Raw genomic sequence first — 26518 nt, 5'->3', positions numbered from 1 at the left:
TATGATAACAAGTAAAAGAATCTTATGACATGTTTGAATAATTAAAACACATATACAAATATATGCACACATCTTAATAAACCCAGTTTTTCTTGAAATGACAAGTGAGCTATTTGTGAACAAGCTAAAGAATATCTAATTAAGTAAAATCACATTCTCTTAAAATAGTGCTCTCATAAAGAACATTCTACGATAATGAAAATTTTCCATATCTGTACTGCCCAATACTGTAGCCATGAGCTATATGTAGCTGTTAATACTAGAAATGTAGCTCCTGTGACTGAGTAAATGGGTTTCTAATTTTAATTTAATTTGAAATTTAAATAGCCACATGTGGCAAGTGACTATAGTATTTGACAGCACAGCCCTAAAATGTAAAAGAGTAATATTTGACATTGCTAAAAATATTTTGTGACAATAAAATGTACTACCGTTAGGAAAGTATTTGATTTCTCTAATGTTACATGTTATTTTTCAGTGTTTTCAAAAGAAATTTAGTACTTATTATTTTATCTTACAATAATTCTTTCAGGTAGTACATGTATTAAATAATGCTAGGTAAATAGATTTAAACACGTTTCTTTTTAAAGAAAAGTTATGAACTCTAGCATTTTAAAAAAATGACAAGAAGCAGAAATACATACTAATGAAAGTCTGGCACATAAATAAAATAATATTTGACCAGATCCAGCTTCATTTGCTCAAATAACACTAGCATATGTCACCATATTTCCATGACAAAAAGAAATGTAGTTCAGCCATATTCTGACATTGGGAGATGGGGGTGGGGCCGAGGAATCTATTGTCTTTTAATTAAATGAATTATATTTAAAAAAAAAAAAAATGAATTATATTTTTATAGTCACCTCGTACACTGTGTGGGAAGCATGACAATGGTATTAATGTAGACCATGCAATAAGTGAAACCAAACCAAAATAAATCCACCAATCCTGCAGCCAGCTTTGAATCACATCACTGTCTTCAACACTTTAACAGAGAAAAAATTAAAAATTTTAACATTGTGTATTTCATTACAACAATGCCATAATCAAACAGAAAGAAAGAAAGAGAGAGATGGAACAATTTCTGTTAATTTGTCCCTATCGCTTTGTTTTGCTGATTGTGAGTTCTCCAATTATGTAGTTTTCTTTTATCCTGCAGGATTCTAAATTTTTCCCTTTTCTTTCTTTTACCATGTCCACTCAGGTGGCAAAAGTAATTCTTTGTTCTTTTTAACTTTTTTCACCAGCTAGGGCAAGCCTGGCCCTTTAAGATACACAACTAACCCTTTATCTGGCATCTGACCCTTTAAATCACCTATACGTGGAAATCTCTTTCTTATAGTTCCTTCTCGGACTCAACTCAGATCGAGTGTTAATTACCCTTCTAGTGATCATACCTAATCACCCACAGGACCCTTTGTTAGGCTTTGTCTTTCCTCTTCCTGCAGTTTTTCTTGGTCTGCCTTTGCAGACTTTGCTGTAAGCAGGGTGGGATGGGAATGTGAAGGATCCTGTGCTGGGTTTGTTGATTTTCTCTTTTTACTCACTGTTCATTTTGCAGTTTCAGCGTTCTTTGTCTTCAGTCATGCTAAGGCCATGATCTTGGGAAAATTTTCATAGTTGTGAAGTTATTTTGTATCATTTAGGGAGAAGATTTGGGGTGTTCATTACCATATAGCTACCACTGTCTTCAGTTCCACAGATATCTAACACCTTGTCCAACCATCTGTTGTGGGAAAAATACCTACATACTCAAGAACCACAGTTTTGAAGGTGCTGGTTTCTCACAGGAAATTCTGTTGTCAACAGAGACCTGGTGAGGAGCTTGTATATAGATCTTGCCTTTCATAGAATGTGGAGAATATTCCGTTTTATTCATTAATGGGACAGCTCTTTATCCATTACTACATTATTCAGGGGTTCAAGTTCCAACTTGCAATGCTACAAGGTTGCAATCTTGAATTCCATTATCCAGTAGGTATACACATCTGAACATGTTATGCACAAGGAGTTTCAACTCTAGGTTGTCACTAGGGCTATGTGTTCCCTCACTGACTATAATATTTAGAAATTTTCTTTTTTTCTCCTTTTGCTTTTGAATCCAGCTATGTAGTGTAACCATGTGCATTATGCTACATTATTATATATGTGTAAATAATTGATAACCAAGAAGACTGAGGAAATTAACTAAAAGTGTAAGCAAAGAACAAAGAAAAACACAAAGTATAAGCAGAATTAAATACAATGCCCTATATATCAATAGATTTTTCTCCTACTAGAAATAATTAAGAAATCTAATAATATAAAGATTCCATGCACAATACTAACAAAAATACTTTAAATTACTAGGAATAAGCTTAGTGGAATATTTTCAACAAGGAGAATCCCTTTCTGGAGAAATAAAAGAACTAAAATTTAATCAAGTCAAAATAAAAAAGGGTATTAATGAGATGCAATAAAAAATGGAGGCACTAACTGTTAGGATAAATCAAGCAGAAGAATTTGTGATATAGAAGAAAAATGATGGAGAATAAGGAAATAAGAAAAAGAGAGAAACTCAACTACTGGATCATGAGGGGAGAATTTGAGAGATAAGTGATACCATAAAGAGAAACAATATTAGAATAATTGGGACCCTAGAAGAAGAGGAAAGGGTGGGGGCAGAAGGTATATTTGAGCAAATTATAGCTGAGAACATAATTAATCTGAGGAAGGAAACAAATATTCAAGTCCAGGAGGCAAAGAGAACCCCCCTCAAAATCAATAAAAATAGGTCAACACCTCAACATATAACAGTGAAGCTTGCAAATCTCAGAGACAAAGAAAAAATCCTGAAAGCTCAGGACAAGAGGTCCTTAACCTACAAGGGTAGAAACATTAGACTGGCAGAACAGCTATCCAAAGAGACCTGGCAGGCCAGAAAGGACTGGTGTGATATATTCAGGATGCTAAGTGAGAAAAATATGCAGCCAAGAATACTTTATCCAGCAAGGCTGTCATTCAAAATAGAAGGAAGGTAAAAAGCTTCCAGAACAAACAGAAACTAAAAGAATTTGTGATCACTAAACCAGCCCTGCAAGAAATATTAAAGGGGATCCTTTAACCGAAGAGAGGGCCCAAAAGTAACATAGACCAAAAAGGAACAGAGAGAATATACAGAAACAGTGAGTTTACAGGTAATACAATGGCACTAAATTCATATCTTTCAGTAGTTACTCTGAATGTAAAATGGGCTAAAAGCCCCAGTCAAAAGACACAGGGTATCAGATGGATAAGAAAGCAAGACCCATAGATATGTTTCCTGCAGGAGACTCATTTTAGACCCAAGACACCTCCAGATTGAAAGTGAAGGGGTGGAAAACCATTTACTATGCTAATGGACATCAAAAGAAGGCTGGGTGGCAATCCTTATATCACACAAATTAGATTTTAAACCAAAGACTGTAATAAGAGATGAGGAAGGACACTAGATCATATGTAAAGAAGTCTATCCAGGGGCGCCTGGGTGGCTCAGTTGGTTAAGCGACTGCCTTCGGCTCAGGTCATGATCCTGGAGTCCCAGGATCGAGTCCCGCATCAGGCTCCCTGCTTAGCAGGGAGCCTGCTTCTCCCTCTGACCCTCCCCCCTCTCATGCTCTCTCTATCTCATTCTCTCTCTCAAATAAATAAATTAAAAAAAAAAAAAGTCTATCCAACAAGAAGATCTAACAATTGTAAATATTTATGCCCCTAACACGGGAGCAGTCAATTATATAAACCAATCAATAACAAAATTAAAGAAACATATTGATGATAATACAATAATAGTAAGGTACTATAACACTCCACCTACTGCAATGGACAAATCATCTAAGCAGAAGATCAACAAGGAAACAAGGACTTTGAATGACACATTGGACCAGATGGACTTCACAGATATTTTCAGAGCATTCCATCCTAAAGCAACATAATACACATTCTTCTCGAGTGCACATGGAATATTCTCCAGAATAGATCACATACTGGATCACAAATCAGGTCTCAACCAGTACCAAAAGTTTGTGATCATTTCCTGCATATTTTCAGACCACCGTGCTTTGAAATTTCAACTCAGTCACAAGAGGAAATTTGGAAAGAACTCAAATACATGGAGGTTAAAGAGCATCCTACTAAAGAATGAAGGGGTAAACCAGGAAATTAAAGGAAAATTTAAAAAAATTCATGGAAACAAATGAAAATGAAAACTCAACTATTCAAATCCTTTGAGACGTACTAAAGGCGGTCCTAAGAAGGAAGTATACAGCAATACAAGCCTTTATCAAGAAACAAGAAAGGGCTCAAATACACCACCTAAACTTATACCTAAAGGAGCTGGAGAAGGAATAGCAAATAAAGCCTAAACCTAGCAGGAGAAGAGAATTAATAAAGATTAGAGCAGAAATCAATGAAATAGAAACCAAAAAAATAGTAGAACAGATCAATGAAATTAGGAGCTGGTTCTTTGAAAGAATTGATAAGATCGATAAACCCCTGGCCAGATTTATCAAAAAGAAAAGAGAAAGGACCCAAATAAATAAAATCATGAATGAAAGAGAAGAGATCACAACCACCACTGAAGAAATACAAACAATTATAAGAACATATTATGGGGCTCAGTTGTTAAGCATCTGCCTTCAGCTCAGGTCATGATCCCAGGGTCCATGTCGGGCTCCCTGCAGGAAACCTGCTTCTCCCTCTCCCACTCCCCCTGCTTGTATTCCTTCTCTCACTGTCTCTCTCTCTGTCAAATAAATAAATAAAATCTTTTAAAAAAGAACATATTATGAGCAACTATATGGCAACAAATTAGGCAATCTGGAAGAAATGGGTGCATTCCTAGAAACATATAAACTACCAAAACTGAAACAGGAATAAATAGAAAATATGAACAGATCCATAACCAGCAAGGAAATTGAAGCAGTAATCAAAAATCTCCCAACAGGGACACCTGGCTGGCTCAGTCATTTAAGTGTCTACCTTTGGCTCAGGTCATGATCTCAGGGTCCTGGGATCGAGTACCGAATTGGGCTCCTCACTCAGCAGGTAGCCTGCTTCTCCCTCTGCCTGCAGCTCCCCCTGCTCTGCTTTCTCTCTCTCTCTCTCTCTCTCTCTCGTGAGCAAAAAAAAATAAAATCTTAAAAAAAAAAAATATCCCAACAAAGTAGAGTCCAGGGATGGATGGCCTCCCAGGTGAATTCTACCAAAGATTTAAAAAAAATTAATACTTACTTTTCTGAAGCTGTTTTTTTTTTAAAAAAATAGAAATGGAAGGAAAACTTCCAAACTCTTTCTATGAGGCCAGCATTGCCTTGATCGTAAAACCAGACAAAGACCCCACCAAAAAGGAGAATTACAGACCAATATCCCTGATGAACATGGATGCAAAAATTCTCACCAAGATACTAGCCAAAAGGATCCAACAGTACATTAAAAGTGTTATTCACCATGACCAAGTGGGATTTATTCCTGGGCTGCAAGGGTGTTTCAACATCTGCAAATCAATCAATGTGATACACTACATTAATAAAAGAAAGGACAACAATTGTATGATCCCCTCAATAGATGCAGAAAAAGCATTTGACAGTGTACACATCCTTTCTTGATTAAAAATCTTCAAAGCGTAGGGAGAGAGGGAACATACCTCAAAATCATAAAAGCCATATACAAAAAGCCTACAGCAAATATCATTCTCAATGGGGAAAAACTGAGAGCTTTTCCCCTAAGGTCAGGAACACAGCAGGGATGCTTACTCTCACCACTGTTGTTCAACATAGTACTAGAAATCCTAGCCTCAGCAATCAGACAACAAAAAGAAATAAAAGGCATCTAAATCAGCAAAGAAGGAGTCAAACTCTCACTCTTTGCAGATGACATGGTAATCTACGTGGAAAACCCAAAAGACTCCATCCCAACTTCTTTCACCTCAGCTGCAGCAACTTTTTGTGAGACACGTCTCCAAAGGCAAGGGAACCAAAGGCAAAAATGAACTATGGGGACTTCATCAAGATAAAAATCTTCTGCATAGCAAAGGAAACAGTCAATAAAACCAAAGGACAACCGACAGAATGGGAGAAGATATTTACAAATGATATATCAGATAAAGGGCTAGTATCCGAAATCTATGAAGAACTTATCAAACTCAACACCCATAGAACAAATCAAGAAATGGGCAGATGACATGAACAGACATTTCTCCAAAGAAGACCTATAAATGGCCAATAGACATATGAAAAAATGTTCAACATCACTTGGCATCAAGGAAATACAAATCAAAACCACAATGAGATACCACCTCACACTGGTCAGAATGGCTAAAATTAACAAGTCAGGAAAAAATAGATGTTGGCAAGGATGAGGAGAAAGGGGAACCCTCTTACACAGTTGGTGGAAATGCAAGCTAGTGCAGCCACTCTGGAAAACAGTATGGAGGTTCCTCAAAAAGTTGAACATAGAGTTACTCTATGACCCAGCAATTGCACTACTAGAAATTTACCTCAAAGATATAAATGTAGTGATCCGAAGGGGCACCTGCACCCCAATGCTTATAACAGCAATGTCCACAATAATCAAACTATGGAAAGAGCCCAGATGTCCATTGACAGATGAATGGATAAAAGAAGATGTGATATATATATATATACACACACACACACACATATACACACACACACAATGGAATAGTACTCAGTCATCAAAAAAATGATATCTTGCCATTTGCAATGATGTGGATGGTATTTGGCTAGGTCTAGAGGGTATTTGGCTAAGTGAAATAAGTCAATCAGAGAAACACAATTATCATAGGATCTCACTCATATGTGGAATTTAAGAAACAAAACAAAGGATCATAGGGGAAGGGAGGGAAAAATAAAACAAGATGAAATCAGAGAGGGAGACAAACCATAAGAGACTCTTAATCACAGGAAACAAACTGAGGGTTGCTGGAGGGGAGGGGGTTGGGGCAGATGGGGTAACTGGGTGATGGACATTAAGGAGGGCACGTGATGTAATGAGCATTGGGTATTATATAAGACTGATGAATCACTGAACTCTACTTCTGAAACTAATAATACATTATATGTTAATTGAATTTAAATTTAAAAAGAAAAAAAAGAAAGTTATTCTAATTATAGAATAACTTTTTACTGTAAATTAGCTAGCACTAAGTATTCAGAATCTTTGCTAACTATATATAATATAATATAATATAATATAATATAATATAATATAATATCTAATATAATAATGGATAATTGTATCATTATAATAATATATTATATATATTATATATATATCACTGTTATTCTTTTAGCAAATTAATAGTGAAATGGAACCAATTTCTGTGTATTTTTATGTTTATTGGGAATTTGTATTCCTTCCTTTGTGAACTTCCTGTTAATCTTTACAATTGTTTGCAGATGTTTTTTTCCTTATTGATTTGTAAAAGATTCTTAATGTGTTAAGCTAGTACTCCTTTATGACATAAATATTGAAGTCTGTTTCATGTAAAAAAAAATAAATAAAAATTAAAATAAAAAAAAGGAATGATCCATAAATGTCATCAGTACAATGAGATATCCCTTTGAGGGGAAAAAGAGAAACTTGACCCATTTGTCATATTATATAAAAAAAATAAATTGAGGGGCGCCTGGGTGGCTCAGTCGTTAAGCGTCTGCCTTCAGCTCAGGTCATGATCCCAGGGTCCTGGGATCGAGTCCCATTTTGGGCTCCCTGCTCGGTGGGAAGCCTTCTTCTCCCTCTTCCACTCCCCCTGCTTGTGTTCCCTCTCTCACTGTGTCTCTCTCTGTCAAATAAATAAAATCTTTTTTAAAAAAATAAAAAATAAATTGAAATTGGACATTACATTTATATGTACAACTAAAACCAGACAAGGACACTAGAAGAAAAGAAAATTTCAAGCCAATATCCCTGATGAGCACAGTTTCAAAAATCCTCAACAAAATATTAGGAAAATGAATTTAACAATACATTAAAAGAATCATACACCATGATCAAGTGGAATTTATTCCAGGCATGCAAGGATGGTTCAGTATCTGCATATCAATCAATGTGATACACCACATGAACAAAATGAAAGATAAAAATCATAGGATTCTGTCAATTGATGTAGAAAATCATTTGACAACTTCAGCATTCATTCATAATAAAAACTCTCAACAAACTGAGTTTAAAGGAAACATACATCAACATAATAAAGACCATATATGACAAAGTAAGATCAGAAGCAGGAGAAGGATGCCCACATTTAGTCAACACAGCACTGGATGTACTAGCCAGATCAACTGGTCAAGAAAAATAAATAAAGGCATTCAAATCAGAAAGGAATGAGTAAAACTGTCTCTGAAGATGACATGATCCTAAATATAGAAAACTTAAAGATTCCACCAAAAAACTGTTGAGGGTACCAAGCCATGACACCATTCTATCAAGTCAGCTATTATTGGATAACAGGTTACAGAGTAAGACCAGTGAAATCTGTCGTCGTCATACTGTCACACTTTTTTGTCTTATCAGATGCTCCCTTGTCAGAGGCAGTATTGTGTGAGAAACCACAGGGATAAATATGGCATCTCTAAGTCTTTGAATGGTGTTGCTAGAAGAAGCACTATATGTAGATGTTACAGACGAAATGTTTAGACATTTTTCCAAAGATAGACAAATAGGCAACAAGTAAATGAAATGGTGCTCAACATCACTAATCATTAGGGAAAAGAAAATCAAAACTGCAATGAGCTATCATCTCATAACTGTCAGGATGGCTATTAGAAGAAGAAGGAGAAGGAGAAAGAGAAGAAGAAAGAAAAGGTGGAGGAGGAGGAAGAAGAAGAAAGAGAATAACAAGTGCTAGCAAGGATGTTGAGAAATTGGAACCCTTATGTACTACTGGTGGGAATGTAAATGGTAGAGCCTCTATTGAAAATAGAATGGAAGTTCCTCAAAAATATTAAAAATAGAATTACCATATGATTTAGTAATCCCACTTCTGAGTATATATCCGAAAGAATTGAAAATAGAATTTCAAAGAGTTATTTGCTTATCCATGTTAACTGCAGCATTATTCACAGTAGCCAAGGGGTGGACATAATAAGCTAAATGCCCATAGACAGGTACATGGATAAAGAAGTATGGTATTTACATGCAATGGAATATTATTTAGCCTTAAAAAGGAAGCAAATAGTAGCATATGCTATAGCATGGATTAACCTTGAGGACATTAAGCTAAGTGAAAAAGCCAGTCACAAAAAAGACAAATGCATGATTCCACTTATATGAAGTATAAAATGTAGTGAAAATTGTAGAAAGTAGAATGGTGGTTTTCAGGGGCTGGGGAGAAGTGGGTAAATGGAAGTTATTCTGTGATGGATATAGAGTTTTAGCTTTGCAAGATAAAAAGTTCTAGTGATCTGTTGTACAACAATGTGCACATGGTTAACACTACTGTACTGTACACTTAAAAATGGTTAAGATCGTAAAGTTTATGTTATATGTTTTCTCCACAATTTTTCAAAAAACTACATGTAGAATTAGTAATAAGGTTGTCATTATAAATAGCGTTTTTAAAATTACATTTCAAACAGTAAAGATAAAAGTATATATTCTAGATTTATATGTACATATATGTGCATATCAGTCACATTTACATACGTTTTTCCTAAAAATATGGTTGTTACAAATTAAATATATATGTTTACAGGCTACAGTATTTATCCAATAAATATTTTATACAATGTGAACAACAAACAAGGAAATAAAACAGCTTACCTAATTGCAGAAGTTCTGTTCTCAGAGCCCTTAATAAGGGGTGCTGCTATCACATAACTCAAAGAATATCCGAGTACTACTGAAGCTTCCATTATGCCTATAAAATGAATACTGAACATCAAACAACTACATAAGCGAGTTTGTCATGATAAAAATTATATCACTGAAATAGATTACTTCTGAAAGCCTCATGTCATACTTCCTTAGTCAGGGTCCTCCTGAGAAACAGAACCCATAGGATATTGAGAGAGAGATTTTTAAAGCATTGCCCCATACAATTATAAGGCCTGGCAAGTCCAAATTTGTAGGGCAGGCCAGCAGGCTGGTAATCCAGGTAAGAGTTAATATTAAAGCTTTGGTCCATACTTAAGCTTAAAACCCACAGGGTGGGTCAGGAAGCTGGAAAAACTTAGGCAGAGTTTCTATCTAGCAGCCTGGAGAAAGAATTGTTTCTTTTCTGGGAAACCTAAGTTTTTGCTCTGAAAGCCTTCAACTGATTAAATAAGCCTCACCCACATAGAGGAGAGTAATCCGCTTTACTCAGTCTACTGACTGTATTACTCACATCTAAAAAATATAGCAGAAACATCTAGACTGATGTTTGACCAAACAAATCTAGCAAAGCTGACACATAAAATTAACCATCATATATATACATATATCATCCAATGCATATATTAAAGAAACTTTGATAAGGTAATTATATGATTTACTGTATCTTATTTCATCTATATATTTAATATAATATAAATACATTTACATTTAATATAAATATAAATTCAATACACCTGATTACACTTTGTGGTACCTTTGTATACTTCACCTTAGCTGCCATGGTGGCAGGAGGTGGCAACTTTTTGCAGTGTGTAGATGTGCATTTTAATTACTATTCAGTAGAACCAAATATAAAACAAACAGATTTGTTGCCACCCTCAGCCAACACTAGTAAATCACTGCAATTTTTTTTCTAAAAGCAAACATAAATATGAATATCATCTATTTTAATTTATTGACATAATTTTCCTTACTTCTGGGGGAAAAATAATTATTTTGGTGCAAAATGTTTTCTAAAGTCACCTTCACAGCACTTTAAATTTTTTTTTAATTTAAAAAAATATATGATAGATAACTCTGTACAGATAGATGATCTACCAAGACCATAGCTATTGCAACATAAAGAAATACAGATTATCATGAGATATACCCCTGGGTCACTTATTGTAGGATACCATGGCATAAAAGATTAGAAATAGAAGATACTACATTGTAGTCAATTAAATAGCATATCACTTCTCTCCTTGATAGGATGAACAAGATCATATTTTCATTAACTTCAAAATATCTGAGCCCCAGAAAAGTGAAGTAAGTTAATGCATGTAAAGAGCTTAGTACAATGATGATGATGATTTCAACACCACACTGAATCAAGTACTGAGGAGGCAGGAAACAAATTTTCTGTCCCCTTATGAACATGATGGCAGCAACTTCTCCCCTATGTCCCCAAAGTTTAAACATACAACTATTCAAACAATTAAATCTAATAATTTGAGACTTTTTCCTAGAGAAATGAAATGCAACCTATATAGTTTGATACGACATATATATCAATGTCATATGTATTATATATTTTAGACATAATACTTAGAAAGAGTATAGTTTTTATTACTTAAGAAAGTATATCCTTTTCCTATTTCTCTTTATCTTTTTGATGACTTTCAGATGACTTGTCTACAATTTCAAATCTTAAGCAATTCCTCAGAATTAGGCAGCTCAATGTGATTTTGAAATCAAACGTACCACTTATCGTTTATTATAATGTTATTATAAGGGCCAATAATTAGCACTCACGTATCAGTTTAGATATGTACACCAAGATGTAAAAGCTCAATAAAAATTCAAAACTGGTCGGCCATATGAGGAAAAAAAAACTTGCCTAGATAAATACCAGCTGAGTGTGTGGGAACACTGTTGTCGATAAAGACTGCTCCAAGGATATAAAGAGGCATCCCTGCTACTCCCTGCAGAATCTGCCCCAGGATGAAGGAAGCTATATATTTTGCTTGGAATGATGGTGCCGCTTTATTGCAAACCTTGTTAGGCTTCATTTCTTGGCAAATATCTTTTGAAAAGATAATTATTTTTTGTTAAATGAGTCAAAAATTAAACATACAACAAATATGCAGTATCTCTCATGAAATATTTCACCTTTTACGAAGTTATTTGCACCAGTGTGCCTTTTTTTTTTCCACAAACATTTCATTTACACTGAATGTAGCAGTTCTAAAATCAGTCATTATATTCTCATAAAAATGTAATTATAAAAGAAATTTTGTGGGAATACTGGAAAAGATGCATATATTATAAACCAAATATAAATGCGTATGCACAATAACATGTATATACACAATTATGTGTGCATAGGTGTATATACATATACACACATACACAACATACATATGTTCCTCTTAAATTTGGCAACTGGTATCCCTGACTTTTGACGCCCAGGAAAAAGTATTTCTAATGTTCTAGATTATCTGTATTATCAGATTATTTTCTGAGTTTAGTTCTATATCCACTTCATCAGCAATCTTCACATTAACTTTGTGTCACTCTGTTTAAATAATTTCCCTTTTTAGGGCACCTGGGTGGCTCAGTCAGTTAAGTGTCTGCCTTCGGCTCAGGTCATGATCCCAGCCAGGGTCCTGGCATCAGGTGCCGCATCGGGCTCCCTGCTCAGTGGGGAGTCTGCGTCTCCCTCCCCCCTGCTCATGCTCTCTTTCCCTCTCTCTCTCACTCTCTCTCAAATAAATAAAATCTTTTAAAAAATAATAAATAAATAAATAAATAAATAATTTCCCTTTTTAGACCCACTAATTTCTTCTCATAAAGAGGAGGCATTATACAATAAAAATTTATTTCCATTAAAGTTAGTCATTATATGGCAAGCCACTAGATTTTAAATTCCTTTAGGTGGCCGTCTATTTCTTATGCTTTTTTTATTCACATGGTTGTAAAACAATAGCAAGTAAATGTTTCTTAGAATTGCATTTGTTATTAGATTGGTAGATCCAGGCAATGCTATTCTCGTTCTGATTGTGTCCATTTTGACGGGAATTTAACAAACGCTCTTAAAGTATTTTTGTGGAAAACTGGCTAGAGTGCAGATTGCAATTTAGTACACTAATGGAAATTTTCATCTGGGTCAGTACCCATATCAAATGCTAGTTGACTCCATGTCAAGTGGGAGGAGGTCTTCAGAACTGTGATTCAAATTACTGATGATTCAATTTAATCAGATATGTTAACTTGCGGTGATATCAGTACCAATGTGATATTTTAAATGCCCTGATCTCTTAGTCCTTTGAATTTTTCTCCTCCCATGTACTGGTACTCCACTTAATTAATTTTAAACTTTCAAAAACATTAACTACAAACCTTTCTTAGTTGCAATTTCAAGCATTCCACATTCAAAACATCCTTATCTTTCCAGCTCACTTCTGGTAACCCAATTCCAACAATCCTTAAAACCCACTACGATTTCGATACTGCTCCTTTCGCCATCCCAATATCCTCTTATGTCCTTCACTTCTCCCATTGTCATTTTAGCACTTTTAAATTCCTTGCTCTCTTATCAAGCAATCCCTTGGTAAAATTGCAAACTTCATCAAATTAAACTCTTCTCCCTACTCCGCTCTTATACTTGTAAAGCTGAATATGGATGGCAGAAACTACACAACCATGCAAATCTCACTTTGAATTCATAATTATTAAACTCAAGGAGGTCATTCAGCCTCCTGATAATCAAATACGTCCGTAGTCTGCTATTCCTGCCTTCTCCTGTAAAATTCAATTTGTTTGTTTCCCTTCTCCCAGGGATCATGGTCCTGAGATTCCTGCTGTCCAACATCTGAAAATAAATGTTTTCCACAAAGAGAATAAAATATAAATATATGTGAATATTATATAGTTCATATATTGAGGATATATATCAACATATTATTTAATAATAAATGTTCTATAAATTGCATTTAATATGAAATATTTATTTGAATTGTGAGCACACATCATAAACATACCTTTAAATATCATAAGCATGTATATACACATACATACACACATGGAGACATCCGCACGGCTTTTTCCACCATGTCTCACTAAAGTCCAATTTAAAGTTGCCAAAATGGGTAAATCCATTTTAACATTGCTATGACCTATACACAGCGAGAAAGTACTCAACACAATAGTGCCAGGAATAGTGCTGTGAAATTTCAAAATAGCCTTTGTCTACAGGCAATAGCAAAAAGATTGTGGAATAAATCTTTTTTTAAGATTTTATTTATTTATTTATTTGACAGAGAGAGAGAGAGAGAGCACAAGCACGGGGAGGCAGAGGGAGGGGGAGAAGCAGGCTTCCTGCTGAGCAGGGAGCCCGACGCGGGGCTCGATCCCAGGACCCTGAGATCATGACCTGAGCTGAAGGCAGATGCTGAACCAACTGAGCCACTCAGGTGCCCAGAATAAATCTTTCTAAAAATGACAAAGTGAAGAAGCCACTAATCTTTTTAGATTCCAAGTCCTATGCCAAAGGGCAGCTCCCATTTTGAAATGGTAGGATTCTGATCTTTCTTTTTCTGTGTGCTTATTTATGTATTTATTTGTGCTCTTGTGTATGTGTGTTGAGGTCAGAATAAAGGATTAAGGAAAGCATATTGTGGAAGACATAAGGAATTACCAAAGTTCTCAAGAGATTTATAATACATATGAAAACTGACAAAAGAGAAACAATTTCATAAAATAATGATCCCAAAATATTCCTTCTTCTTCCTATGCCCATGTCTTACATGAAAGGATATATGATCATGAGAAGATAAGAGAATGGCATATATATATGTTAGTAGGGAGCTACAATTAAATAGCTTAATAAACTTGGTAATATACATAGATACAGATGGATGGATGTACAGACAAGTATTACAGTCTATTTTAAGTTCCTAAAGCCAATATTTAAATGAATAATAATTTGATGCACCTTTTATAATCTTACCTCCAATGGCTACACGTGCTTTATGATCTCCACCACTAAAGTATGGAAAAGCAAATAAAAGTGATCCAAGTCCTACTAAAAAGGAGGAAAATGTGATCCATCTTGGTATGTTTCCTCTCCCTCCATAGTATGATATAAACACTACTATCAGGCAGGATGAAATATCGTAAGTCAAAGACAACAATAAATTCTCCATGTTGTTCAGATGATTGTCCTTCTCAAAAGTGTCAATGCTCAGATCTATGAGACCAAACACAATACCTAAAATGTAAAAAGAAAAAAAAGAAAGCAATAATATGCATTTTAAGAAACAAAATAGAACACCATTATAATCCTTACAAACCAAAACAATTTACATTGATTTAAGTTTATTTTACATTATTCTGACTGTTTAAGATCCATAAGCACATGATTTGTTTTCTAAAATACTAATAGGCCTTAACCTCTATGAAATATTTGCTAATTGAATTTTTATACCTATTCTGTACCTATTTAACTGGAGAATACTGATCTTTTTTAGTCATCTTACTTAGTACTGATCTTTATTTTTAAGGATTTTTTCTTTAGTTTTACTAAGTTTTACTAGCAAAACTAGTAAAGTTTTACTTTACTAAGATTTTATTCTTAGTACTGATCAATTAGAAAAATGAATAAATAACAGGGGCACCTGGGTGGCTCAGTCGGTTAAGCATCTGCCCTTGGCTCAGGTCATGATCTCAGGGTCCTGGTATCAAGCCCCACATCGGGCTCCTTGCTCAGCAGGGAGTCTGCCTCTCCCCCTTGCTCATGCTCTCTCTCGCTCTCTTCTCTCTCGCTCTCAAATAAATAAATAAAATCTTTTTTTAAAAATGAATAAATAACAATCTAATGAATATTTATCTACCACCCACAACAGGAAATAAAACATCAAAATATCTGAAGCCCAGCATGCACTCCCCAAACGCATTCTTCTCTCTCTCTCCATAACCCATATCCTATATTTGAAGTTTATAATTTCTGACTCCTTTATTTTTTTTAAAGATTTTATTTATTTATTTGAGAGAGAGAATGAGAGAGAGAGCACATGAGACGGGGGAGGGTCAGAGGGAGAAGCAGACTCCCCGTGGAGCAGGGAGCCCGATGCGGGACTCGATCCTGGGACTCCAGGATCATGACCTGAGCCGAAGGCAGTCGCTTAACCAACTGAGCCACCCAGGCGCCCCTCTGACTCTTTTAAACACTTCTTTTTTGACAACATGTATATCCTTGAACAATACAGAGAACTGTCATGTTCCTAAACATTAAGTAAATGGTATTATATAGGTGCATTCCTATCCCTTAGTATCCAACCAGGAAAAAAACAATTGTACTAAATATTTGAAACATAAAGAAATTAATACAGAGGTTGGTTACAAAAATAACACATTTGTTGGAGTGAAAAGGGAAAAGAGTTACCAATCAAAACTCATGATACCTTTAAGGCGGAAGTTGCTGGAGCATGGGCTGCTGCCCCTGGAACTACAATCGCTCTCTCTTTTGCAGGAGGTCAGGACCTACACTACTGCTAATGCTTTGAGAGACAACTCACAGTCATCCACTGCTTCTGCCACTCTTGCATTTGCAGAGCCAGAGCCATAAACACTGGCTGCTGAAGCACCCGCTGTTGGCTGCTGATGGAGCTGCAGAGATGCCTAAGCATAAATCCAGGAGTTCTTATTCACCCAGGATTGCTGCTATTGCCAAAAACACCACCACAGAGAGGAAAAAAACAACAAAAAAAGAGGCTTTCCTTTGCCTCTTTTTCAAATCTACTGCCATAGCCTCTCATTGGCAACACCAAGTGGAAACCAGTGAGAAAGAAAGGCTGGGAAATGTAGTTTACAGCCTCCTAGGCCCCTCTAAGTAGGCGTGAGTCTAGACCACGAATAATGAAGTCTATGGCCAACAGACAAGTAACTTGCAGAGTTCACCTTTTGGACTACTCAGGATTCATTTTCACCCTTCTTCCTCTATTTAAACTAGCATACCAAAGTAAGAGCAACATCCTCATGCTTCTGCCTAACATTGTGCAATTATCATTCTTACAAAGATGTTCTTACTCTTTCAAAAAAACAAAAAACAGAGACAGAGTTCAACCAGTCATCATATCCATCACAAGGTAATTTTACTCCATCTTCTAGTTCAATCATAAACCTAAATGGATTTTCTTAATACAAAAAGTAAATTGCAAAGGTATAAATGGTATAAAAAGGTATGAAAGGTATAAATAGACTTAACTAAATTTGTGAGGGAACTGTACTGAAAAAGAAACTGTAAGTCAGACTTGGAGCAACAACAGTTTAACAGACCAAGACCAGCAGGAAACAAGATATAAAAACTTTGTTGCATCAAAGAGAAGAGTTCTCTTCAACTCTCATTTTAGATGTGGCCAAAGAGGATAATGGCCAAGGAAAGAAATGCCACTAAATAGGTCCAGCTCTGGGGTTGGGGTATTAATTCCCCTTCTCAGGGATATTCTGTAACCCAGAGATGAATTTGTAACATTATCTCCCACAATACTCTTTTATAAAATAGTAAGGGAAAATGAGAAAAAAAATCGGAATACACACACAGACACGTATATGTTTATGTGTGTGTGTGTACACATAAAACAAATAAGAAAAAAATGCATAGTTGCTGCAGTTTCTATTTCTCTAAATGGTTATGCAAACACAGTTGATAACTTCCTTCTTCAATTATTCACTCCCTCTTCTACTTCTTGATCACAAATAACATATGTAGGTTGCTATCTCCAAGCATATCCCTCACCTTACAGGACAGCACCCCCAATTTTTTTAATTGTTGTCTCCTAGCTGGACCTTACCTGAGTCTTCACTAGGACATTATAATTATTTATAAGGCCAAGAGTTTCTGGTTATTGAAATATGTAGTAAGATTAGTGAATTCCATGAACATGAACTTCCTGATATTCTTCTCCTATAAAATGAGTTCCTTCATTTAAAGCAATGTGATAATAAATAAGATGATCATGATGGTGTATAAGGCATTCAATAAGGGCAATAACCACATCAGCACTGGTAGGGATAAATCCATGCATTCAGCTCTTGCATAACCTCTATTCTTGATGCAACTGTCACTATAAACATGAGCCCATTGAACAAGACATATAATGACTGGGGAATTTTCACAGGATGGGTACCTATCTCATTACTGAAAGCTTCCTCTGCAATGGATTTCTTTTGGTGAACATCCACACAGGATAACTCTGCCCATTCAAAGAGACATGCCACTTACTCAGCTCTCCTAGTCACCAAATGGTCAAACCATTAGGCAATGGCAGCATGGTATCTAGGCAATATGGATCATCAGATGTATTGCTCAATGGTCTGCCCACTGGAAAGATTTCCTTTTTCCTCTCTTTTTTCAGGGTCTCCCCTGAGGGGAGCTATAGTGCTACCGTAACATACTTCCATCTTCAAAAAAAAAAAAAAAAAAAAAAAACACAAGTTCACTGAAGATTATGTCTCTTAATTGTGAGTGGAACAAGTGAAAAAACGTTTCCTTCATTTTAGAAGAGGTAGCCCTCACACTCCAAACCAACTGTTCTCTAGAGACATCAGTGCAGTGGCAGGCAAATTTGTGGTGTATAGTATCTCCCAGGGTAGACTTTATGTTAGTCATTCTGGGAAGGCCGGGATCTAATTGTAGTTATGAGTCTGGCAGCAATAAGGGGTAGTAGGGTGGATCATAAGGGCAATCAGCATTCCCTTAACTTCAGTGAAGTAAGTTCAGTGTCTTCAAAAAAGGAATTGCTTTTTCTTCAGACATAAGAGATATAGTTGCTCTTACTGGGAAAGGAGGTTTAGGATTTGGGGATTTATGGTCCTCAGATTCACTGAATTCTAGCCAAATGCCTTTATCCCAATTCTTAAGGTTCCACTCTTCTCCAATCAATACCTCAACTCTAACAAAAGTGATCTGGTGAATCTGTGCATTGAACTTATGTTGTAATTCTGAGTTGGAACTGTTCAAAATATGCAGTGTGTAGCTAAAAGTGATGGATTCTCATAGAACCATCCGAGAACCTCACACATGCTCCTAATCATGCCTTAAACTTCTTATTTTCTTTCTGTAAACTTTCCAGAGCAGTCAGAAGCAATTGATCAACCCCAAAACCTTCCTAGTTGAAAGTTCTACCATAGAAGTCAGTCGGAGAAGCCATTCATCTCCCAAAGTCTTGCTTTCAATGAGAACTTGATTTTAGGTAACATTTTAAATAACGTCACTACATGACATAAACATCCAGTATACTATTTTCCACAGGCACAAATATTGTTGTTTTCATTGCTTTCAAGCCCAATCAGGTCAGATAACCAACTTCAGATTCCATCTTTGATGCTTTGTTTTTTTTCCTGGTTCAGTGCCTGGTAATGGAGTAGTATGTAAAAAAAAATCCGAAGATTTTTGTCATTTATAGACAAGTTTTACTATATTGGTGAAGCTAAGAGCTTATTCGAAAACTTTTCAAACACCTTTATATTATATATCATAACTTTGAAAAAATAAAAGAATATGATTCTTGATATGCACTCACATACTGTAATTTCTTAGCCATACTTACCTCTAATAAAATGTTATTCATATTTTTTCTGAAGAATATATTTTTACTATGATCTTTTTTCCTAATTGTTCCCATGAAATTAGCTGCAATTCAACCACATTGCTTTGTATAGTTTTGCAGTGAAGTGTTAACTCAGCAGGCCTTGGTTGCTTAAAAAATGCCTATCTTCAAGACTAGCTTTTGGTTGGCTCCTGGAAGATGACTCTGAGCCCTTGGAATATTTTGCCTGAGGCCATGGACCACACAGAACCAGTCTGATCTAACAGTTTATATTAAACAAGGTTTAAGGTGAACATCTGTTATATGCCTAAGGCCTTGGGCCATGTATCAGTTTGATCAGATAATTTATGCTAACAACATCATTTCTGCTAAACGTGTATTTTGTTGTGCGTGTAGGAGTGGGGTAATGGAGTCTAAGTAACTAAGGTCAGTCACACTGATGCTGCATGCTTACGTGACTGATGACCCCAAAAAAACCTGGACGCCAAGGCTCACATAAGTTTGTCTGGCAACTGTTTACATGTGTTATCACCCATTGTTGGGGGAAAATTAAGCATGTCCATGCAATTCCACTGGGAAAGGATACATGGAAGCTTGGACCTGGTTTCTTCTGGACTTTGTCCCATGTGCCTTTTCTCCTTACTTATTTTAATCTGTATCCTTTTATTATAATAAGTCATAACCATGAATATAACATCTTTCTCTGAGTCCCACATCCTCCTAGTGAATCATTCAGCCTGAATGAGGTCTTAGGGGCCTCCAACATAATAGTTAATAAATGTGAAGCCTCCAAATGACTCTCCACTATAGATCATATTTTAATTGAGAAAACACTCTCTACAGGTGCATAAATATCTAGTAAGCTCAAGGAAAATACTACTAAATAATGTAAAGTATGAAGTTTTTTTTTTTCTATTGAAATATTTCAGCCAAAATACTCCACTCAGAGAATTTTTGACAAATACCTTATAAGACAGAACTCTTCAAATAAGTTGTTTCTGTTTATGATTATTTTGAATGTTTCACCAAATTCAAATGTGCAAAGCCATGGGACTTCTTAATTTCATACCAAAATATGAAAGTGAATCAATGTAATTCATTATATTAATATAATAATGGGCAAAAACCACACAAACACACACACACAAAAAAAAAAAAAACCAGAAAAAGCATTTTTTTAATTTTTTAAAAGATTTTATTTATTTATTTGATAGAGAGTGAGAGAGCACAAGCAGGGGGAGCAGCAGACAGAGGGAGAGGGAGAAGCAGGCTTCCCGCTGAGCAGGGAGCCCAATACGGGGCTCGATCCCAGGACCTTGGGATCATGACCTGAGCTGAAGGCAGATGCTTAATCAACTGAACCATCCAGGAGCCCCCAGAAAAAGCATTTAACAAAACCCAACACACTTTCTTAGTAAAAATACTGAATGAACTAGGAATAGAAGGCAACTTCCTCAAACTGATAAAACACGTATGAAAAACCTACAGCAATACTTAAAAAGTGAATCATAAAGCTACTATAGGACCCAGGAATTCCACTTCTGGGTATAAAACCAGAGAAATGAAAATATGTGTCCATACAAAAACTTATATACCATTCCAGTGCTACATGTAAGGAGCTTGGAAGTCACCATTCTGTCCTAACAACTGTCTGTTCTGTCTTAGTCACTATAATTAATGAATAAAACAAATATAATTACTCCTCTTGGTGCCTAGGTGAAACCATCATCCAAGTCAAACTCATCACTCACCATTCTGGAATAGTAACAAACTTAACAGATTAAAAAATTAACAACTCTTTTTGGATATGTAACAGAAAAGAAGATGCAGGACAAATTTGATGAGACTGTGCATTCAAGTGCCATTACAACTCATCAACCCATACACTTAAATTTTGTGTTTGATTTCCAAAAATATAAGATCTACGGTTAAAAGAAATGAGAACTTCTTTTAGGGCTGTGATGGGCACTCCAGAATTCTCAGACAGGACTTGAGCTGAGAGTTAAGAGAACTGAATTTGTCATTTTCTTTTCCTAAGTGCTTAAGGGCACCCAAAAGATTCCATAATACTCTGAATCCAATCAGGCAGGCATGACCTGAGTCTGGTCATAAGGACACATCATATATACCCAGGTTGAAATTCAACATACAGAATGAAAGACCCATATACCCAAAGACTTGCATGGACATAAGAAACAAAGAGAAAGTGGGAAAATGGCTGCAGATTAAAGAAGTCTAAAATATGACAACTAAATCCATTGTGTGTTCCTGGATAGAATTTGGGACCAGAAAGGAAAAGGAGACAATACTGAGGCAGTTGGCAATATCTGAGTGGGGCCACCAGTTCCTAATTTGATGGTAGTGTTGCACTGATATTCCTGACTGAGAAGGGTGTATAATGGTTAGGTAGGAAAGTGTCCTCACTTTGGGAGAATGCACACTGAAGTCTTTAGCAGTAATGGGGCACCATGTCTGAAAAAGTCTGTATGTATTAAGAAAAGGTGAAGGAACAAATGTGGTAAAATATAAACAACTGGAGAATGTGGGTGAGGGGACACAGGAATTTTTTGTATCACCTTTGCACCCTTTTTGTATGTTTGAAATTATTTAAAATTGTTTAAAATGTAACATCAAATAATAAATAGATCAGTTGATAAATACACATGGATAAATCATTTTTATGAATGGAAGACCCAATGTTATACCCCAAATGAGCTAATGATCTATATGAAGTCAGTTAAAAAGTAGTGGAGCTGAAAACATTGACTGCGAATCACTTGTTTAAAAACTTTCAATGGCTCCTCATTACCAACCTAGTAAGGAGATTATATCAGTGAGACCATGCCTGTAAAGGACCTTACTCATCACCCAGCACATTAGTAGGAAGTGAACAACTTTTAGTATCCTCTCAAAACTTTCAGTCTGGCACTTAAAGACCTTCATAAAATTGTCTTTTCCTTCTTTTTTTATTCATTTATGCATCCAATACATGCTTAACGAGTGTCTTTTCTGCCTTAGTCACTATAATTAATGAATAAAACAAATATAATTACTCCTCTTGGTGCTTAGGTGAAACCATCATCCAAGCCAAACTCATCACTCACCATTCTGGAACAAGGCTTTCCTGTTTCTGAGTGTTTATTTATCCAAACATTCATTCATTCATTCATTTCCTTATACAATAAATACTCCTTAACTACATTCCAGCTATGACAACTGTACCCTATTTATCAGGGCATAATTCAAATGCCTCTTCCCCAAGAAACTTCTTTAATAAAATCAAGATAAAATGATCATTATTTATGTGTTCCTCTCATGTGATTCTTATCACATACAGCTTTTTTATTGTACTTATTTAGAAATAACATTTTAGAGCAAAAAGAGAGATCATGCCTGGCAAACTTCAATGCCATCAGTATAAACAGGATAGTAAAGAATCTGAAGCATAAAGGGAGTGGTGAGTGCCATGGCCAAGTAAAGAATGCATACCCCCTCTAAAGGCATTCAAATTCACATTCTTTGTTTAACTGTGTGGGCAAAGATAAACACTTGCCAGTTTGGGTTCTCTGATGTAGGTTGTTTGAGGTCCCACTTCACCTCCTCAATTCACACATGAGGATACCAAATGCAGGCAGGGAGCAGCTTGGCCAGCCAGTCTCAAAATTGTCAGCGGAAGCAGAAACAAACTTGTGATCACAGACACCGTATTACATTTTATTTTAATCCCCCCAAATAATTCAACCCTGAACTTCCCAGGATCCGTGACCAAACAACGTTAAATGACTCTGCAGCACCTTCCTATCTGGAGGTCAGGCCCCTATCACCGACACTGTGTAAGGTGGACTGTGTCACTCATGGGCCCGCTGAGGTGAAGCAATGACAGGGGCACACACCCAAGGTAAAGGCCCGTTTAACCTGTTTTGATTCTAGACAGACCTTGAGAACGTGAGAGACTACAGCTGCTTCAAGCTGGGTCACCCCAGGGAGTCCCCCACTCACGCCAGTCCCTCTCCCGCCTCTGCCACGTCAGCAACCCCACTGCGCCCTGGGGCTGCCCTCCCCAGAATGACCGCCACCCCCACTCAGGCTCACCTTGAGAGGTGATCAGGAGGCAGTAGAAAACCAGGAAGCAATGGATGTTGTTGAGACGCTGACACCTGGGAAAAACCATACAGCCCAAGCCGCAGGGCCCCTCCAAATTTTCTTTTGTCTTCTTCACGACGGGGGGTGTGGCCCCAGCCTGACCCTTTCCTGTTTTTTGAAAAGCGTGGAACTTGATCAGGCTTAAGGGAACCATCTTCATAAGCCGGGATTTTTTCTTGCCCTTCTCCGCCTCGGTGGTCAAAGTATTTTCAGCAACCTGGGTATAGGCAACCTTTGGCTCCACTTCCGCGAGGGCGTCTGGCATGGCCGGTTGATGGCCTGCGGAGGCCGGGGTCTCGGTTCACAGAGGGTGGGCGGCACTGGGCCAGAGGAGGTGTGCCCTGTTGTTTCCAGGGGCTTCGTCCTCTACCAGCTCTACTGAAAGGCCAGCAGGCCTGGACCCGTGCGAACTGGCGGCCACCAGAGGCGCCTGCAGCCCAAGCCTCCAGAGCGAACGTTTCTCCTTGAGCAGGAAGCAAACGTCCCTGAAAGGTTGACCGTTGCCCAGGGAGAACTTCCAAGGCTGTTTCCTTCTCTGCTTCCACGTGGGGAAGAGGAGTGGGGGGTGGGGAGGGAAGGAAGCTAGTACTACTAGATTCTGACATCGCTAACACAAGCAGGGGGCACCACAGTAACTCTAGTGGAAGTCAGAAGGTGCTAGATTTAACACTTTTTCTTAGGAAGCAAGGAAGAAATGTGCAGTGAGGCGATAGTGGAACTGTCCCCCAGTTTCCCCAAACTTATCTTATTGTAATGTTTTTTGAACTGGATGATCTCACTATAAACAACCTGAAAATTGTTGAAGGACCACGAGAAATCAGACACATGAAAACGACACTTCTACCATATTTAGAGAAACCAGCAAAGATCACAAAACAATACCCCAATGAATGTTCTTAAGTGTTTTACACATAGAAATTATTGTCCTAGAAACTATCCTTAACCAAGAATAGAAAGGACTATTATTTTCCTCCCTAAGGAGGGGGATGGGACCCAGGGTATGTTTTACTTTCTCAGGTATAAAAAGTTTACTGAAAAGAAAGAATATAGGAGAACAGTAGTAGAATATGAAACTTGAATATTTTTATGGTAAAAATTCACCTTCTTATTGGCTTTCTTTTCTCAGGCAGAAATATAAGTTATTCAGGCCATATAAATAGGCTGGATGACTTTACAGGAGAAATGAAACTATCTTCCTTCCAATAGAAGGGAGGTATGTTACTAAAAACAACCCAGGTCTTCAACAAAATTTTGTGCAGCCAGCAAGTGCTAGGGCTGGTAGACCAGGAGAAAAACCACTGAGAAGAGCTGTGGAGGAGGGTACCACATACCTCCAACCTGAACCCTCAGCTTGCCTTACTATATACAAATCAGTAGGTGGAAATGTTATTTTGCCTTTATTGAGAGACCCAGTTTGTCAAATATATGGTCACTACATAAGTAGAAAAAATGCCCTAGTTTTTCCAAATTCATCATACTCAACTAGGGTATCCCCTTACATTGCTTCATGACATTAATAAGCATAAAGGAAACAGGATGCATAGGAGGGAGGAAAGTGGGGCTACTCATTCTTTGCTTTGGTACCCAACTGGGCAGTGCATGAGAGCAGAGGGAAAAAGATGGTTCTGTTCAAGAGAAATTATTCTAAGATTTTTGCTTCTACTCAGAATATAGAGAGCCAAACAGAATGTTACCTGACTCTAACAACAATAACCAAAAGAAAAAAAAAAACCTGGATATCATAAAAAATTATCACTTTTTAAGCCCATTGGAGAGCGACATTTGCAAAGCAACCAGGGGAATTGCTTCCAGAGGAAAGCAAACCCCTGAGAAGAAGGATGAGACACACAAACTCTTTCACTTGTCTCAGAAGGAGGAGGTAGCAACCATAAAAGAAGATAAAAAGAAAACATTTGAAATCTTAATTAATTCTTAAAGGACAAGTGAGGGGTAGCATAATAGTTTAGAAACCCTGGGAACCTCAGAAACAAGGGGAATCCACACCCACATATCAGATCTCTGCCATTTGACAGAGCAAGAGAGCCCTCCTTAATGAGGAATGCATTTGGTGGTGGTAGGCTGATACTGGGGGAGAAGCAGGGACTCTTGTTTACCTTCCTACTCCAAAGTGTTATGTTCCCGAGCCTTTCAACAAGCAAAGCCAAAGCAGTTCTGCCTCTGAGATTGAGGCAGGAAACTCTCCTGCCCCCTAATCACTTGCAAAGCAAGAGGAACAGAGCAAAAGCCATTTGTCATTGAAAAAGAGGCAGGAAAACATCCTGTTCTGTGGTTCCCACAAAGTTTGGCTACCACCAGAGGGAAGGGTAGAAATACAAATCATCTGGGCGCCTGGGTGGCTCAGTTGGTTAAGCGACTGCCTTCAGCTCAGGTCATGATCCTGGAGTCCCTGGATCGAGTCCCGCATCGGGCTCCCTGCTCGGCAGGGAGTCTGCTTCTCCCTCTGACCCTCCCCCCTCTCATGTGCTTGCTCTCTCTCATTCTCTCTCTCTCAAATAAATAAATAAAAAGTCTTTAAAAAAAAAAAAAAAAAAGAAATACAAATCATCTGACAAAGAGGGAGGGGCAGGAACATTATTCCTTCCCAAGACCTGCCACCAAAACAAGCAAAGTCCAACCCTTGAGGCTTAGACACTCAGGGCCTAAGATTGGGGCTGGTCCAGGGGAACCTATCCCCTGCATCCATTATGAGCTTTGCATGAATACAAAATCAGTGGCACTGCACCAATATAGGTGGGTCAAGAGAGCAGAGGGAGAACCCCTCTGTGGTGCAGGCATACTAGACCTACTGAAGGCTGAGAGTAGAGTAGTAACACTGACAAAAGACTCTCAAGCACCCCAGGTTTCAGACCAAGCATAAGGAAGTTTCAATCCCCATTAGAAGAATTTTAAGCCTGTGGCGCACTAAAGAT

At 37.1% G+C, this 26518-nt stretch overlaps 1 protein-coding gene across 1 annotated transcript in view; it reads right to left on the bottom strand.

Moving 5' to 3' along the window:
- Positions 1 to 23853, bottom strand: part of SLCO6A1 (solute carrier organic anion transporter family member 6A1) — a 96633-nt gene extending 72780 nt beyond the window's left edge. Inside the window, exons 1-6 of the mRNA XM_078066323.1 lie at positions 23538 to 23853; positions 14846 to 15106; positions 11735 to 11920; positions 9802 to 9898; positions 5781 to 5797; positions 867 to 980 (exon numbers count right to left, since the gene is read on the bottom strand). Of these exons, the coding sequence (XP_077922449.1) occupies positions 867 to 980; positions 5781 to 5797; positions 9802 to 9898; positions 11735 to 11920; positions 14846 to 15106; positions 23538 to 23853 (991 nt within the window). The remainder of the gene's footprint in view (positions 1 to 866; positions 981 to 5780; positions 5798 to 9801; positions 9899 to 11734; positions 11921 to 14845; positions 15107 to 23537) is intronic.
- Between the last annotated feature and the right edge of the window lie 2665 nt (positions 23854 to 26518).

Source organism: Halichoerus grypus, chromosome 2 (assembly GCF_964656455.1).
Source record: "Halichoerus grypus chromosome 2, mHalGry1.hap1.1, whole genome shotgun sequence".
Classification (NCBI taxonomy): domain Eukaryota; kingdom Metazoa; phylum Chordata; class Mammalia; order Carnivora; family Phocidae; genus Halichoerus; species Halichoerus grypus.
The sequence above is the reverse complement of the archived record's forward strand: the minus strand, read 5'-3'. Positions and strand labels throughout refer to the sequence as shown.